At 41.8% G+C, this 15,976-nt stretch overlaps 1 protein-coding gene across 1 annotated transcript; it reads left to right on the forward strand.

Annotated features, from left to right (window-relative positions):
- Window positions 1–2,673: 2,673 nt before the first annotated feature.
- Window positions 2,674–15,702, forward strand: amt (aminomethyltransferase). The gene is made up of 9 exons (XM_026154593.1): window positions 2,674–3,177; window positions 4,466–4,633; window positions 4,912–4,992; window positions 10,403–10,534; window positions 10,614–10,692; window positions 10,982–11,127; window positions 13,051–13,231; window positions 13,620–13,775; window positions 14,131–15,702. Exons 1-9 carry the CDS (start codon window positions 3,040–3,042, stop codon window positions 14,304–14,306), a joined length of 1,257 nt encoding a protein of 418 aa, XP_026010378.1. The 5' UTR covers window positions 2,674–3,039; the 3' UTR covers window positions 14,307–15,702.
- The last annotated feature ends 274 nt before the right edge of the window (window positions 15,703–15,976 follow it).

Consider the following 15,976-nt stretch of genomic DNA (forward strand, 5'->3'; position numbering starts at 1 on the left):
TGGACCACAGCTGCATGAAAAAAGATTTTCATAAAATATGACCAAAAACATTGTACGATTTTTCAAGTCCTTAAAGTAGTAAAATAGGCCCAGATTAAGTAAGTGAAGCATTAGATTCAGACTGGGTTATTTATCAGTGAAAATGTGCCAGTATTACACAACTTTCAGTGAAGATTTTTAAGCCCTTGCTTTCAGTATCTGTAGATTGCTTTAATCCTACACACCATCTTGGAGGAATTTTATCCCATACAGAAAAGCTTTAGGATGTTGGTGGGATTCCTCGGATGCTCAATTCAGGAACATTTCTACTGGGTTAAGGTCAGGTCAGGACTTTGACTGCTCAAACCCCCAAAATTCATAACCCAGAGTTAGTTAAACTCCAGGGATATCACTCTGTCCAGTTAGGAAGCTTCAACCACGTCTGACAGTTTGCTCAGAAACATGTACATGAGTAACCCAATCAATGATATTGTGTGCTTCTCCTGTTCCTCCTGCTGGGTTGAAGCGCTTCTACAGCCATTTCCAGCTCTTCTTAAGTAACTGCATGTTACCTGGCATCTCCTCCACACTCTGGAGACTGTGCTGACCTGCAAACCTTTTTGTGATGGCATTTATGAAGGTGCCATCCCGGAGGAGCTAGATTACACATGTAGTCACAAGAACACTAGGAAAAAAAGCAAAACTTAAAAAAAAAGGGATAAGGACAGAGAAAGAGTCTATAACATCTGCAAAACAATTCCTTTTTGGGGGTTGTCTTGTTTTTGCTTCTCTGGTGAATCTGTTGTCACTTTCAGTGAAAGGATTTGAAATGGATTCATAATGGTTTATACCTACTAAATGAACACACTGACATCCCTGAGGTTAAACAACACCACCCTCTTTCATGCTGTAGATAGGAGAATAATGTGTCAACCTTTACTCAAACACAACATTTGCTCCACAGAGGTTGTTAGAGAAGCCTTCAGTGGCTTAGATGCTATATCCTACATTGCTTTGTGACTTCCTGGACTATCACATGACTGGTTCTCCTGGTTTCTCTCATGCCACTGAAATTCCCAGTCTTTTTGGAGCCTGGTTAAATGAAATGAGGACACAGATACTAAATAAGTAAACACAGATTAGGTCTTTTTTGGAGGGAAGAAGTTTGTGATATATTCTGCTGGTGGAGTAAAGCAGCAGGTGATGGCTCGGGGTATGAGGGTTGCCTATTTGAAGAGAAAACACACAGGTCAAATGGGCAGCTGATTAATCAGAGCTATTATTAAAGCTGGCTGCCTAACCGATAAAGGCACAGTGCTGCTTGAATTTCAGACAAGGGCCAAAGGATGTTTCTATCTAGAGACTAACATAATTCTAAGTGGGATACAGGATTTTATGAACCTACCTAAATAATGTAAACTCATGGACCTGAGCAGATTTCTTTTACTTTTTAAGTACAAAAAAGTAACATTTTCTTCTCACCTACCTTGTGTCACCATAAACAAATGCTGTGTTCGATTTTGTCTCTTCTCGTCAGTCACTCTTCTTGCTCCCCCAGTTCTCACACATCCAGACACTCGATGGCCAAAACATATGGCTGCACCCAGTGGCGCAGCAGTTAAATCAATTCAATCTCCCGATGGGTCTTTCAGGGGCCACACTGTGACAAAATAAATCCAAATAAACTCCCGTTCAATCCCAGCAGTAAAATCTTAATATTTTAAAGCCAAAGGGAAAGCGTAGATTTTTCCCAAGGGTCCTTCTGCTCCTGAGTGTCACTGAGCAACTGCAGGATGCCCCAGAGCCACCCCTCCTACTACTAACTATGTTTGTGTGTCTGATTTAGCCCACCCTAGTTTTTTTCACCCCTGCTCCAAGCATGCTTGTGCACACGCCCCAGCTTTCCAGGCCTTAAAGGCCTAAAATAGCAGAAGGAACACGGGGTTATTATTAGCTGCTCAGCCAAAAGGATGACTCAAAGATCTGGGTGGAGGGCATGATGGGGGTACAGAGGGATAAACACACTCATAAATACTCACAAGGACAAATATCACAGTCTGGCAGCTTCACCTGGCCAAAATATCCTCTCAAGTGTGAGAATCAAGAATGGATGCTGTAGTGTGTACGTAGAGGGTGGAGTAACTGTGTGTCATGCTAAACTGAATGCTGATAAAGGATGTTAGGCTCATTATGAAAAATCATCAAAATGTGCTTTGAAAACAATGAAAGCAATGGCTCAATGGGGCCCATTTAATATCCTCTCTGTTTCTTTCATTCTTGATCATTGAACGAGAGCAAAAAATCTGCATAGTCTTCAGATTCAATGCTTTTTTTTTTCAGGCTTTTCTTCGCTAGTTATGCTAAAAGATTTTTGGTATTGAATAAAAATATTGACACTGCACGAGGCTCTGAAAATCAGGTTTTACTTTATGTGAGAGCAGAAACACTCCAGAGCTAAACATTTCCACATTTATTAAACTGAGCTGATATACATATAATAATTTTTATTTTGAATTTAGTCTCCCAAAGAAAGAGAACTTTAAGGATTTGTTGTTTATGTGTAAAACAACAGAATTTCATGAAGCTGATGTAAACAAATGTTTTTTTAAATTATTTTATTTTATTTTATGAATGAAGTGGGAAGCCAGTAATATCTCAGGTAACACCCACATTGTGTTTTCTTTTATAAGATTGAGCGTGATTCGCTGAACCAACCAGCAAACGTCTGCGCGCCAGCGGTCCAATAACTACATAACCCACAAGTCCTTGCAGCTAATCGTTGCGCTTCATGTGGTTTTGCTAGGTGAGCGCACGCACACTGCACTGAAGAGTTTAGAAGCACAGCGGAACTTTTGTCTCACTGTCCTTGTCACTCTTTCTGTTCCTCATTGTACTACCACAATGTTATCTTTTATGTGATCCCTGTTTTACTTGACTGTATGTCTATAATGTGATAAATAAAGTTTAAAAAAAAAAAAAAAAAAAAAAAAGCACAGCGGAAGTGTTACCCCGTCAGGAGCAGCGAGAGTGAGTGCTGAATTTAGCGGGGACTCAGGTGTCATGATGTGGGCTCGGTTGACGGTTGGAGCCGGGGCTTCGGGGCTCGGGTTGCGGGCTGCAGGGGACGGTTTGCTGCGGTTCGTTGGAGCTGGATGTGCGGGGAGGAGGCAGCAACAGAGCCGGGCTGCCAGCACAGAGGTAAGCAGAGCCGTGAACTTCAGTCCTTGCAAGTGTGCCAAAGGCTTTTGGCATCAGACTTCACACGCACCTTTTGTTGTTATGAGTTATTTATCTATTTGCTGAATTTTCACTCATTTCATTTGTCACGTGTTCAATATTACTTATTAATTTTTTTTTAAACTCTAACTTTGGTCCTGTGGTATTTTAATCCTACTTTATAAGACTTTAAAGGACAATTTCAGGCCTGTAACTCACGTACTTTAATGAGATTTAAATGATATTTTTGATTGACTCGCTGAAGAAATCTTGCTCTATTATTGTTACTGCCTACTGTGTGTGTCTTTAGTCCTGTCTACCTCCCCTCACCCCCAACAGGTCACCTCAGAGGCCTGCCTGGTTCTTCCTGTTAAAAAGGACTTTTAACTTTCCACTGCCGCCAAGTGCTTGCTCATTGGGGGGTTGGTATGATTGTCTGATTGTTGAGGTTTCTCTTTATTGCTGTAGGGGTTTACCTTACAATATAAAGCTCCTTGAGGTGACTGTTGTGATAAGGGTTAAGGCGCTGTATTAATAAAACTGAGTTGAATTAATACAGTATTAACATGTGAGTTTGTGACAGCAATGGCTCGCCCATGCACACATAATGTATATCTGTCCCTGCAGAGTGGCCCTCCCCCCCTGCCTGCTTCACTTCACTGAGCTGCACAAAATGGCTTTATTAAAACCACGAGGGACTGACTCTGCAGTACTGTCAGCAAGGTTTAACGCAGGGCCAACTTACCCTTTCATCCATCTTTTTACTCTTTCATGACATCCCTATGCTTTTGTAGGTTTGTATGCAAAGAGGGTTTGGGTCAAAACAGTTGATCAATATAGGATCAGTCTTGTTCTTTCACTTTCAAGTACAAAGCAGTATAAATCCACAACGACTTAGGAGTATATGGGTCTGCAACCAGAGCAGCCACATGCCTTCGGTTTGTTTGCAGTAACGGCTGACTGTGGACAGTTTGGAAAGGTGCAGACACACTCTGTCCCACAATGCGTTGCTGTGGCTGATAAGCCCACCTTCAGCTGGTTCAAAGGTCAGACTGAAGAGAGCACGAGAGAGAGGCCTATCAGCTGAGCTGTCTATTAATCAAAGATGTGTTGTTATTATGTTCCTGCTCACTGTGTTATTTGCAGAACATGCTAAACTACTAAACCTTTTAGAAACACTTTAATAGATTTAATAGCATGCAAGAACTCAGCAGTCACAGTATTTCATCTGTGGACTTTCACTACAAGCCTGATGTTTTCTTTTCCCCAGACTGCCTTGAAGAAGACTCCACTATTTGACTTCCACAGGGGGCAGGGGGGAAAGATGGTGGAGTTTGCAGGCTGGAGTATGCCCGTTCAGTATAAAGACAGTCACATTGCCTCTCACATGCACACCAGAGAGCACTGCTCCATCTTTGATGTCAGTCACATGTTGCAGGTGAGGCATGCGCTCTTAAACATGGGTGCAGATTTCAAGTAGAGCATCGCAACTTGGATTTGAGACTTTCTGAGATATTCTGCTGTAAATATTGGGAGCAGAGTGTGACCCCTGTGTCAAGCAATGTGTGTGTCAAGTGAAGAAATGTATGTGTTAGTCACATCATGGCAGAGTAAAAATGTCTAGTGTCTGGCTGTTGTTTTTATCCACCACCCAACTCTCCAGGAAACTGCTGCTGTTAAAGATTTAATTACAGACTTTTTGTTTTTCTCTGTCAGACCAACATCCACGGCAAAGACGGGGTGAAGTTTATGGAGTCACTGGTGGTGGCAGACATCGCAGAACTCAAGGACAACCAGGTAACGATTTAACGTTAACCAGGCCCGGCCCTAACCAATCTGGCGCCCTAGGCAAGATTTTAGGTGGTGCCCCCCTACATCGGCAGTGTAGTGTATGTACTCACAAGAAACCGAATAGCTTTGTCTTTGACCTTTTTTTTTTTTTTTTTTACTTAAAGAAAGCAAATTCACAATCAGAATAATTAACAAGATAAAAAAAATATATGAATAAATAAATGAATACAAAAAATAAAAAATGAATATATGAAATACAATAAATTTCATTTCATTTATTTATTTTTTTCACACTTGGTACAACAGATCAAACAAACCAACCACACTTTCTATCAATAAAGCACTACAACCATGTGTGAAAAGGAGCAGGAAGAAGAAAATATTCTTATTAAACCCCGCCCCCTATCTACATTCCAACTTATATTACAAGTGGGCACCAAAAATCAGGGAACAAACTAATATTAACATTTCTCTCCGGTCCTAACCCAAACCAAACAACAAATATACCACTCCACATAGTAACAAGGAGAAAATTAAAATTAAATAAATAAAACAAAAAATTATAATGGATCCATTTTCAATGAACTCCAATTTCATTCGCATTCTTCATATTGAGTTATCGTTTTAAGCATGTAACACTTTTTAAAACAATGTAAACTTATACAATTCTTTAAATTATAATGAAGAGAGTTCCACAGTCGTATACCCCTAACGGTTGGACTCCTTAATCTTTGTGTAGTCCTAGCTAACTGATGCTTAAAATAAAATTTCCTTCTGCTATCTTCTCCCCCTGAACACATTAAAAATACTCTTTGTAACTTAAAGGGCAAAATATTATTTTTAGCCTTAAACATAATTAATAGTGTCCGTAATTTCACTAAATCTCCTAATTTTAATCATTTTGATTTTATAAATAATTTATTTGTATGTTCTCTATATTTAACGTTATGGATCATTCGTATCACTTTCTTCTGTAATAAGTTTAGAGGTTTTATAGTATTCTCATATGTATTCCCCCAAACTTCAACACAGTAACTAAAATATGAGAAAAACAATGAAAAATATAAAATGCGCATTGTTTTATGATCTAATAAATCTCTTAAATTTCCCAAAATATAAATGCTTTTGACCATCTTCTTTCTAATATACTCAATATGAGATTTCCACGTCAAATTTTCATCTACTATTACACCCAAAAAACGAAATTTCTCCTCCTCTTCTTTTCTCTTTTTTCTTCCCTGGGCACCTGACAGTTTTGGCCGTTTTGACATCTTGTGTTGATTTTTTTGATGTGGTGACGTCCAAAAGGAACCATAATACGGGAAGGGAGGGGGCGCACCGTGCGGGGAGGGGGGGGCGTAATGTTGTAACAAATAATATTTCTATTAAATAAGCTTTACTTTGCATTTTAATTAACGTGGGATTATTTTTTGTATTTAGAAATAATAGTACCAACTTTTTTTTTTCTTCAACATTTGTGGCACTGGCGTGGCGCCCCCTGATGGACGGCGCCCTTAGCATTTGCCTATACGGCCTATGCCACGGGCCGGCCCTGACGTTAACCATTGTTTCGTTTTAAAACTGCTTTTACTGACTTTTTGTTCACTTTGAGGCAAGTGAGGGGAAGCTGTGAACACAAAACTAGCAGATCAGACATGTTGACTTTAATCAATTTTTTTTTCCTTCCAAAAATATAATCGTCTGGTGCTGAGCAGGCAGTGTACACAGTTTATACTGAGAGGGTTTCCTCTAAATCACCTGCCGGTTGTATTTAGAGACAAACAATGAGACTGTATCCACTGCAGCATGAGGGCATCAGTTCACTCTTGTTGTGTGAATGATTATAAAGGATATATCTTTAATCAACTTAAAAAACATATTCAAACATGTACATACATGTACATACATGTATGTATACACACAGGGCTGCACATAAGTGGTCCGCAGGTGCGCATGGGCTTTCAAAATAAAAGACGCGCACCAGATAAGAAGTTGCAACGCGCGTTTGCGTACATAAGATTTTTTGGAGGAGGACAGACATTTGTTTAGCACTCTTAAAGATGTCGAAGAAGCAAGCTCCTTTTAATCAATTACTTTGGTGTTCCTCCACCTCCAAAGAAATGTCCGCAGGAGTCCGAACCGCAAAAGAAGCACGTATTCTCGGAAAAGTGGTTGCAGGAGGTGAGCTGGCTTCAAACAAATGATGAACGCACTGAGATGCGGTGCAGAATATGCCGTGAAAGTCTCACTCTAGTGGACAAAAACAGTGCCTTTTATATAATATAAAAGGCACCACTTTTCCGAGAATACGCGCTTATTTTGCGATAAGTCAGAGAGAATTCATGACGATGTTTATGTGAAGCGTAGTTTGGATCTTCTTTTGCTGCTGGTTCAGTCAATATTGTTTGGAGAAAGAGATAAAAACCTGCAGCTTCAGAATGTAGCGCAAACGCAAAGCGCGGACCCGCTGACACATCACTGACACTTTCAGCCCCGGCCGTGCCCGTGCCGTCGGGTGAGAAAGGCGACATCTCACTGATTCTGATGTTTCGGCGGCTGCCTGCTTTTTGTTCAGAGTCTGTGTACCTGCTCTCATTTACTGTTTAAGCTGTTTGGTGGTTGTTGAAAATTTTGTGAGGTTTAACCTGAGATTTTGGCGTTTCTGGCAAAATACATTTATATTTAAAAATCGATTCAGATTTTAATGAATCGATATCACGTTATCCAAGCTAGAATCTATTTTAATCGATAAATTGGTAATTAAAACCCACCCCTAGTTCCAAGATCTGCGTGAGCACCCAACTGTGTCCAAGTTTCAACCATCTAACTCAGGGGTGGGCAATTCCAGGCCCTGAGGGCCGGTGTCCTGCAGGTTTTAGATCTCGCCTTGGGTCAGCACACCTGAATCACGTGATTAGTTCGTTACCAGGCCTCTGGAGAACTTCAGGACATATTGAGGAGCTAATTTAGCCATTTAAATCAGCTGTGTTGGTTCAAGGACACATCTAAAATGTGCAGGGACACCGGCCCTCGAGGCCTGGAGTTGCCCACCCCTGATCTAGCTGTTGACTTGAGGTGAAGTTGAAGAATTTGCACATAGTCCTCATTCTTCATTATTCAAACTATTTTGTGTAATGTACTAGTGTCACTGCTAGTAAAGCCTCACCTTTACTCCTCCAAACGTACCTCCTGTCGTTGTGGCCAAAAAAGCTTTTCTTGTCTGACCATAAAACTTTTTCTTGTCCATGTGAACAGCTGCAAATTCCATTCAAGCTTGAAGATGCTGATTTTGGAGTGTGTGCTTCTTTCTTAATTGGTACCCTTTTAGTTCACAGCGACGTAAAACCTCACTGTGGACAGTGATGATGGCGTTCCAGCAGTATACAGTTATACAGGCTTGAGTCCTTGTGGTTCCTGGATTGTTTGTCTTTCCTTCAGTTGTTTGAACTGATGATCTTGGAATCTGCAGTTGTTTAGAAATGGCCCCAAGAGACCTTCCCAGCTTGTCTAAATCTGAAGTTTCTCTTAAGGCATCTTCACTGTGTTACGACTGTGACCGTAATTGTGTGTGGATTTGAGTGTCTAGGTGCTCCTCCGGGGTATGTTACGATTTGGCGTTGGTATTGTATTGTTTTTGTGTGACTGTTATGTGTTTCCTACTTTACTTTGAAAGTCTGTGTTATCTTAGTGTGTTCAGTTTACGTTTCCTTGTCTCGTCAGGTCTAATTTGCCCCAGCTGTGTTTCCCTCCTGTTGTCCATTCCCTGATTGCTCCCTCCATGTATTTAAGCCCTGTGTTTCTGTATGTCATGGTCGCGATCTTCTTCCCCCCGTTGTAAATAGTTTGGCGCCTTGTGTGTGATGTAAATAAATATTGTGTTTTGCTTTAAAGAAATTAGTTGTTGATACTTTCGTTTTGGGATGATTTTGGCGGAAACCCGTATTAGTTTTTTCTCGTGTGTTTTTACCTTGTTTTTATTTTCCTTATTTTTGTTTTTCTACGTTGCACCCCGGTTGCCTAGGCCGGGGTGTAACATGTGGGGGCTCGTCCAATCGCTGAGGGGTCCGAGGACCGCTTCGGCCGTCCGCCGTCGCTGGAGGGTCCGAGGGCCGGTCCGAGGGACCGCCTCAGCCTTCGTCGTCTGCTGGAGGGTCCGTGGGGCCGCTCCAGCCTTCATCCGCCTTCGCTGGAGGGTCCGTGGGACCGCTCCAGCCTTCGTCTGCCTTCGCTGGAGGGACGAGGGACCGCTGCCGCCTTCGCTGGAGGGTCCGAGGCACCGCTCCAGCCTTCGTCTGCCTTCGCTGGAGGGTCCGAGGGACCGCTCCAGCCTTCGTCTGCCTTCGCTGGAGGATCCGAGGGACCGCTTCAGCCTTCGTCCGCCTTCGCTGGAGGGTCCGAGGCACCGCTCCAGCCTTCGTCTGCCTTCGCTGGAGGGTCCGAGGCACCGCTCCAGCCTTCGTCTGCCTTCGCTGGAGGATCCGAGGCACCGCTCCAGCCTTCGTCCGCCTTCGCTGGAGGGTCCGAGGCACCGCTCCAGCCTTCGTCCGCCTTCGCTGGAGGGTCCGAGGCACCGCTCCAGCCTTCGTCTGCCTTCGCTGGAGGGTCCGGGGCACCGCTTCAGTCTTCGTTTGTCTTCGCTGGAGGGTCCGAGGCACCGCTCCAGCCTTCGTCGTCTGCTGGGGGGTCCGTGGGACCGCTCCAGCCTCCACCAGCCTTCATCCGCTTTTGATCAAAACATTTCACTTGGGGTTAAATGTTTGATTTTTGGGTAAGGGGGTGTTACGACTGTGACCGTAATTGTGTGTGGATTTGAGTGTCTAGGTGCTCCTCCGGGGTATGTTACGATTTGGCGTTGGTATTGTATTGTTTTTGTGTGACTGTTATGTGTTTCCTACTTTACTTTGAAAGTCTGTGTTATCTTAGTGTGTTCAGTTTACGTTTCCTTGTCTCGTCAGGTCTAATTTGCCCCAGCTGTGTTTCCCTCCTGTTGTCCATTCCCTGATTGCTCCCTCCATGTATTTAAGCCCTGTGTTTCTGTATGTCATGGTCGCGATCTTCTTCCCCCCGTTGTAAATAGTTTGGCGCCTTGTGTGTGATGTAAATAAATATTGTGTTTTGCTTTAAAGAAATTAGTTGTTGATACTTTCGTTTTGGGATGATTTTGGCGGAAACCCGTATTAGTTTTTTCTCGTGTGTTTTTACCTTGTTTTTATTTTCCTTATTTTTGTTTTTCTACGTTGCACCCCGGTTGCCTAGGCCGGGGTGTAACAACTGAGTTGGGTTTTCAGTTATTCTGAGTATTGGCTAATCCAGTGAGTGCAAGAGAGACTTAAAGATGAGAAACTTAACATAAACACGATATCCACAGTGTCCTTTTTTCTGTTTCCTTCATTTCCTTTCTTGCCTCACCTCCAAGGGCACGTTGACCCTCTTCACTAATGAGAAAGGTGGGATTATTGATGACCTCATTGTGACAAAGACGGACCAGGGCTACCTCTACGTTGTCTCCAATGCCGGCTGTGCTGACAAGGACTCTGTTCATATGAAGGTGAATTCAAGAAAAGTATGTAGCAAAGAGACCGAGATTTAAAAAGCATCTGATGTGTGTGGGTGTGTTTTGTTTTCAGGCCAGACTGGCAGAGTTCAAATATGCAGGTTCTGATGTGGATCTGGAGTTTCTTGATTGCGCACTGATTGCTGTGCAAGGTAGAATATTTGTGTGACAGTCCGCCTTCTTTTTCTTTTCATCGGTGCTCTTACTATAGTCTTCATCACTTCCTTTCCTTTATACTTCTCTTCCTGCTTCCTTTTCATCTTAATTTACTTTCCTCTGGTTTTGCTTTCCCTCATTTGCTCTTTCTCTGTCCATCTATGAATTTTGGCTATTGCTTCTGATTTTTTTTTTTTTTTTTTTTTTTTTTTCCTTTTCTTTTTGAACTCCTGCAGTTTAGGTGTTTCAGATCTTGCAGATAAGAATTTATTTGCATGTCTCCAGGTCCCACTATGTCTCAGGTGCTCCAGGCGGGATTGAAGGAGGACCTCAGTAAGCTAACTTTCATGACCTCTGCCCTGGCCACAGTGTTCGGTGTCCCTGACTGCAGACTAACTCGATGTGGATACACTGGAGAGGACGGGGTGGAGGTGAGCACATATGTGTGTGCTTGCAGGTTCTTTCATGCTTCGGGACAACTAGTTTTGTATTATAACTTGTGTTTAATGGACAGTGTTTTTATTTAAAAAAAAAAAAAAAAAAAGCTATACTGGCAAGCAGTTCTGTGGGGTCCCACGCCTCTCTGCTGGCCCTGTCCCCCATCACTCCCTCTGACAACCAAAAGCCCATGCAAGTCCTCGAATGTCCGTTATTGCCTGGACAGTGTGTTATTTCTTTCTAACCTCGGTGTGTAACTCTTATTAGGCCTGGTCTTTAGTGAGCTAACCACTGGGACTTGTGCAAAAGCCCACACTCTCAGATACAGTGCCATTTATGGAAAAGAGTGCAGCTCTAAAAGAGGCATATGTGACCTATCGAAACCACAAATGCAAAACCAAATGTTAGGCCAAAGTCAAAAGGCTGTGGACTAACTACTCTGTATCCTGCCATTGTTGATTCACAAGTTGTCTTTTTAAAAAAAAAAAAAAAAAAAAAAAGATTAGTTACTTGCTGATATGCACCCGCTCAAAAAGGAAGAACCTGTTTCATATGAATGATCTACTAAAAGAAGTGAATTTTTTTTTTTTTTTTTTTTTTTTTTTTTTTTTTTTTTTTTTAAGGGAACTGCAGGTCCTTGAAGGGTAATACAGTTTGAAGCTGGAGGATCTCTATATAAATATCCGCGATAAGCTAGGTTCCCTAACTTTCAGTAGCTGTTGAAAGGATAAAGTTGTGGTATATCAGTGGTTAGAAATACCATTATTACTTTAGGATTAGTTTAACACAAAGTTAGTGCTGATCCGGGACCATTGCTGGAGTCACAGTGCGCAGCATCAAGGTCCTTTCATATTGGCGGCAGCATGTGCTGCTAATGCTAGCTAAAAGGCAAGGATCCGGAATTTGTTGCGCTGGCTGCTGAGCTCTGTGGGTTTTTGCAGCAGCTCTACTTGTACTAGATGCACCTGCTCCTTGTCGTTTCTATCTCTGACACACAAATCTTTTTACACATACAAATCCTGATTTACAAGTAAAAAATATTTATGACCACAATTTGAGCCCATAGAGGCGGCTTAAACATTTGACGAACAAGTTAAAGTTTGCTGGTTTTTGTGTCCAGGAGGAGACACAAATCTCTTTGAGTTTGTGTCAGGAAGCTGATTCTGCTGTTTGAAAAAATAAATAAAAAATCTGACAAATAAAACAGAGAGAGGTACCTGCTGTGGTGACCCCCTTGTGAATAAGGGAGCAGCTGACAACAGCTTCTTAATATGTAATCAACATCCTGAAGTAGGCTTAATACACTTGCACTTATTCGGGCATTCATTTGATGCAAATCATGTTTGAGGAAACGTCGTCTCTGCAAACTGCTGCTTTGATTGTTAACAACAAGATTCAGTTTAATTTTTGGTGCCATCAGCTGTAGATCTGCCTGGTTTCTTGTAGCTAGAGCGCCATCTGGTTCTGCTATATCGTTTTCCAAGACAAAAAGACTCCTCAATGTCTTGTTCCAGAAATTCTTACTCAAAACATCCAGAAACCTTATTGTGAGCACTTAATCTAGAAAATGTTTTCTGTTGGCTGAATTACAGCAGCCAGCTGTATCACTCAATACAATAAAGAGATTGTGTAATTGAAGGTTTGCATCCTGTGAAGCTTTCATTACACAAGCTAGCTGCACGTCTTTTGATTGGCACATATAAAATAGTTCCTACATTGACTGACACACACACCAGGGTCTGTGGCTGACAGATCTGTAATAAACTTCTCCAAAACTGGTATAAATTGCACTATGTATCATGACATGCGTAGATGTAATCTTGAGGTGAAATTTGTAATTCTCTGAACTTTATTGACATTAAAGGTACTTGGATAGAGACGTGGCTCTACAGTTTGCCTGTGTCTCTGTGTGTCAGATCTCCGTCCCTGAGTCCAGAGTGGTGGAGCTGACGGAGAAGCTACTGACCAACAGTGAGGTGAAGCTGGCCGGGCTGGGAGCTAGGGACAGCCTACGACTGGAGGCGGGGCTTTGTCTTTATGGCAATGACATCGATGAGACCACTACACCTGTGGAGGCCACGCTTGTCTGGACCATAGGTTGGGGTTAAATTTTTTTTGGTCGTTTATTCTTTTTTTCTAACGGCTGCTTTTGTGTGAGGCTGTCATGAAACTTGTGATTTAAAAACATTTAAATTATTTTGTTTTTATTTGCCACTTAATAAGCAGCTGTCGACTAAGGCGTCACTCAAAGGTAAACGTTCTTCTGATTGGTCTCCGAAGGCGAGAAGCAGCACATGTGTTAGGATCTTTTCCTAATAGTGTCACAATTGCATACCAATTAGATACCACCATCTGATAATTTGGAATTGCACATAAGATTTTTATTTCCTTTTTTAAATTTTTATTAGAGGATCCCAGATGTTGTTGTGCACGCCTGCCTTTTCATTCAGTCTGTCAACGAACTCTGCTGGTGTCTCACACACAGGAAAGCGCAGACGCCAGGCCAAAGATTTTCCCGGTGCTGACATCATCATACCTCAGATCAAAGCCAAGACAGCCAGGAAGAGAGTGGGTCTGGTGTCCACCGGCCCCCCAGTCCGGCAGCACACCCCTATTCTCAGCCCTGATGGAAAGGTCATAGGTCAGAATGTGCCAAAGTGCAAACAGACATAAAAACATACCCCCCCCCCCCCCCCCCCAAAAACAATTATGAGAGTATTGTTGTTTGCCACAGTATCTGTTATGATGTTGCCAATTGGGGTCTCCAGACTCAGACATTTTCAAATCTTACATGTTAGGGCTTTAAAATAGATACGATCGCAATGTTTGTATTTCTGTGGTATCATATCAAATGTCAGTGAGATGATTGTTAAGTGTTTCTTCACACGCTGCATGATTGCAGACATGACAGTGCCTGTCATATAGAAATAAATGACTGAAAAAAACTGTACAACAGGATTTCCTTGGAAAGACAAATTCCTTTGTGTTTTGTACAGGTGAGGTGACCAGCGGCTGCCCCTCTCCTTGCCTGAAAAAGAACATTGCCATGGGTTACGTGGATGCGGCATTCGCCAAAAATGGAACAGCCATCCAGGTCGAGGTCAGGAAAAAGGCAGTGCCGGCCACCGTCAGCAAGATGCCCTTTGTGCCCACCAAGTACTATACTGGTTAGGAGAGACACTTTTATAGCGAGTATAGGTGCTGCTGAGCGTTCCTTCAAACGATCCCGTATTTGCCAGCACTGCCCCTTCATTCTTAGCTCACTATTTAAAATGTACAAACCTTCACTGGTGAGTCCAACAGAGGAAAAATTAGTCCAAAAATTACTACTGACTATTGATCGGTCACAAATATATTAAGTTTAAAGTACTCAGTGTTCATATTCAGTCACCAGGGCTGCTGCTTTGAGAATGGACATTATAGGAGCTCATGTAGAAAACAGGGTGTCCAGATGACCCTCTTCATAATGTATTGCAAAGCATTTTTATCCCTTGTCCCCCCCGTCCCACGTATTAAGAGTGTGTCCCACATTTTGATTGGCTCTGCAGGATGTGCATGTCTATAAAGTCTGGCTTGTAATCAAACTGTCTGAAGACAGCAGGGAAGGCCTTATATTCAAGTGGAAGTTAGTCCCACTTAGAGTCATGTAGCTCTGCCCATCAGGGAAAGATGATTTTTCGGAAATGTGATGGAAACTGCCACAAAGAAAATTATTATGTTAAACTGGGAAATTCAATTTGTCCAGCTAAAAAGTTCCACATCGTCTCGTTTTTTTTTTTTTTTTTTTTTTTTTTTTGGGATCGGGTCACCCTACATAGAAAGACTTTGCACAGACTGCCAGTCCTTATTTAATAATTCAGTATTATGCATGCATCAGGTTAAGAAATTCATGGTGCACTAACATGGGTTCCCCTGCGGATGATGGGGCTGAGACATTGTTCACGTTGTTCTGAGACCAAGTTATTTTGGATTTTTTTTTGTTTGTTTAATGAAATACTTTGTCGCACTTTAATTTTTCCAGTGGGAGTAACAAAGATGTAAACACTAGCATTTCACTTTTTATTGCTAACAAAACATGAAATCATTTCAGTTTGTCACTGTTGGACCAAAACAGAAACTGCACACTTGTGAATGTTATAAACCAAATTTCCAGTGACCATGGTTTTATAAAATGCCTGATTTGTAAACAGTGGCGACTTGTTGTCCTTCAATGCAAAATGTCTCTGTCTGAAGTGTTGTAGTTTTTACTTTGCTTTTTTACTCTTGGTTTGGTGATTCATAAAGAAATCTTAAGATAAAAACACTTTGCACCTGGGCAACATGTGGTACAAGACTAACTTGAAAAGATGTTAATTGTAATTGTTTTCTGTCTGCTTCTAATGAAATTTTAATTATCAAATGGGACACTGTCTTATGACTTATGTATGTCTGCAAAACTACTGACTCTTAGGTTCTCTTGAGTATTTGCTGTGAGTTTGTACTAATACTTGGACTAATTATGGAGTTTTTGTAAACATTTTCTATTGATATGAGGTCTCTTCTTTAATAAAGGTGATTTTTGTTCAGTCCTCTTCTGTCAACTTCAACACCCTTTGTCCAGAATATCCATTAATCCTGTTATGCACAGGTCCATCTAAGCCTTGCCTCTCTTTGTTTTTAAACCATGGTTTAAAGACAAAGTTAGCGGTTCCCCCCCCTCAAGCTCTGTATCCTGTATTTATTGTTAGTGCCACCATCTCCAAATGTCAGGTCTCGATACTGTGTTGTGAATAATACCCAAATCAGATACAGTAAAAGATTTAAATTCAAGATTACATTGGTAAAATGTTCATCTCCAAGCAT

The sequence above is a fragment of the Astatotilapia calliptera genome, chromosome 20 (genome assembly GCF_900246225.1).
Source record: "Astatotilapia calliptera chromosome 20, fAstCal1.2, whole genome shotgun sequence".
NCBI lineage: Eukaryota > Metazoa > Chordata > Actinopteri > Cichliformes > Cichlidae > Astatotilapia > Astatotilapia calliptera.

Coding starts and splice junctions, on each gene's coding strand:
- amt (XM_026154593.1), top strand. CDS start 3,040: ATGATGTGGGCTCGGTTGACGGTTGGAGCCGGGGCTTCGGGGCTCGGG. Junction 4,993..10,402: donor CAGAACTCAAGGACAACCAG/GTAACGATTTAA, acceptor CTCACCTCCAAG/GGCACGTTGACCCTCTTCAC. Junction 13,776..14,130: donor CCCTGATGGAAAGGTCATAG/GTCAGAATGTGC, acceptor TGTTTTGTACAG/GTGAGGTGACCAGCGGCTGC.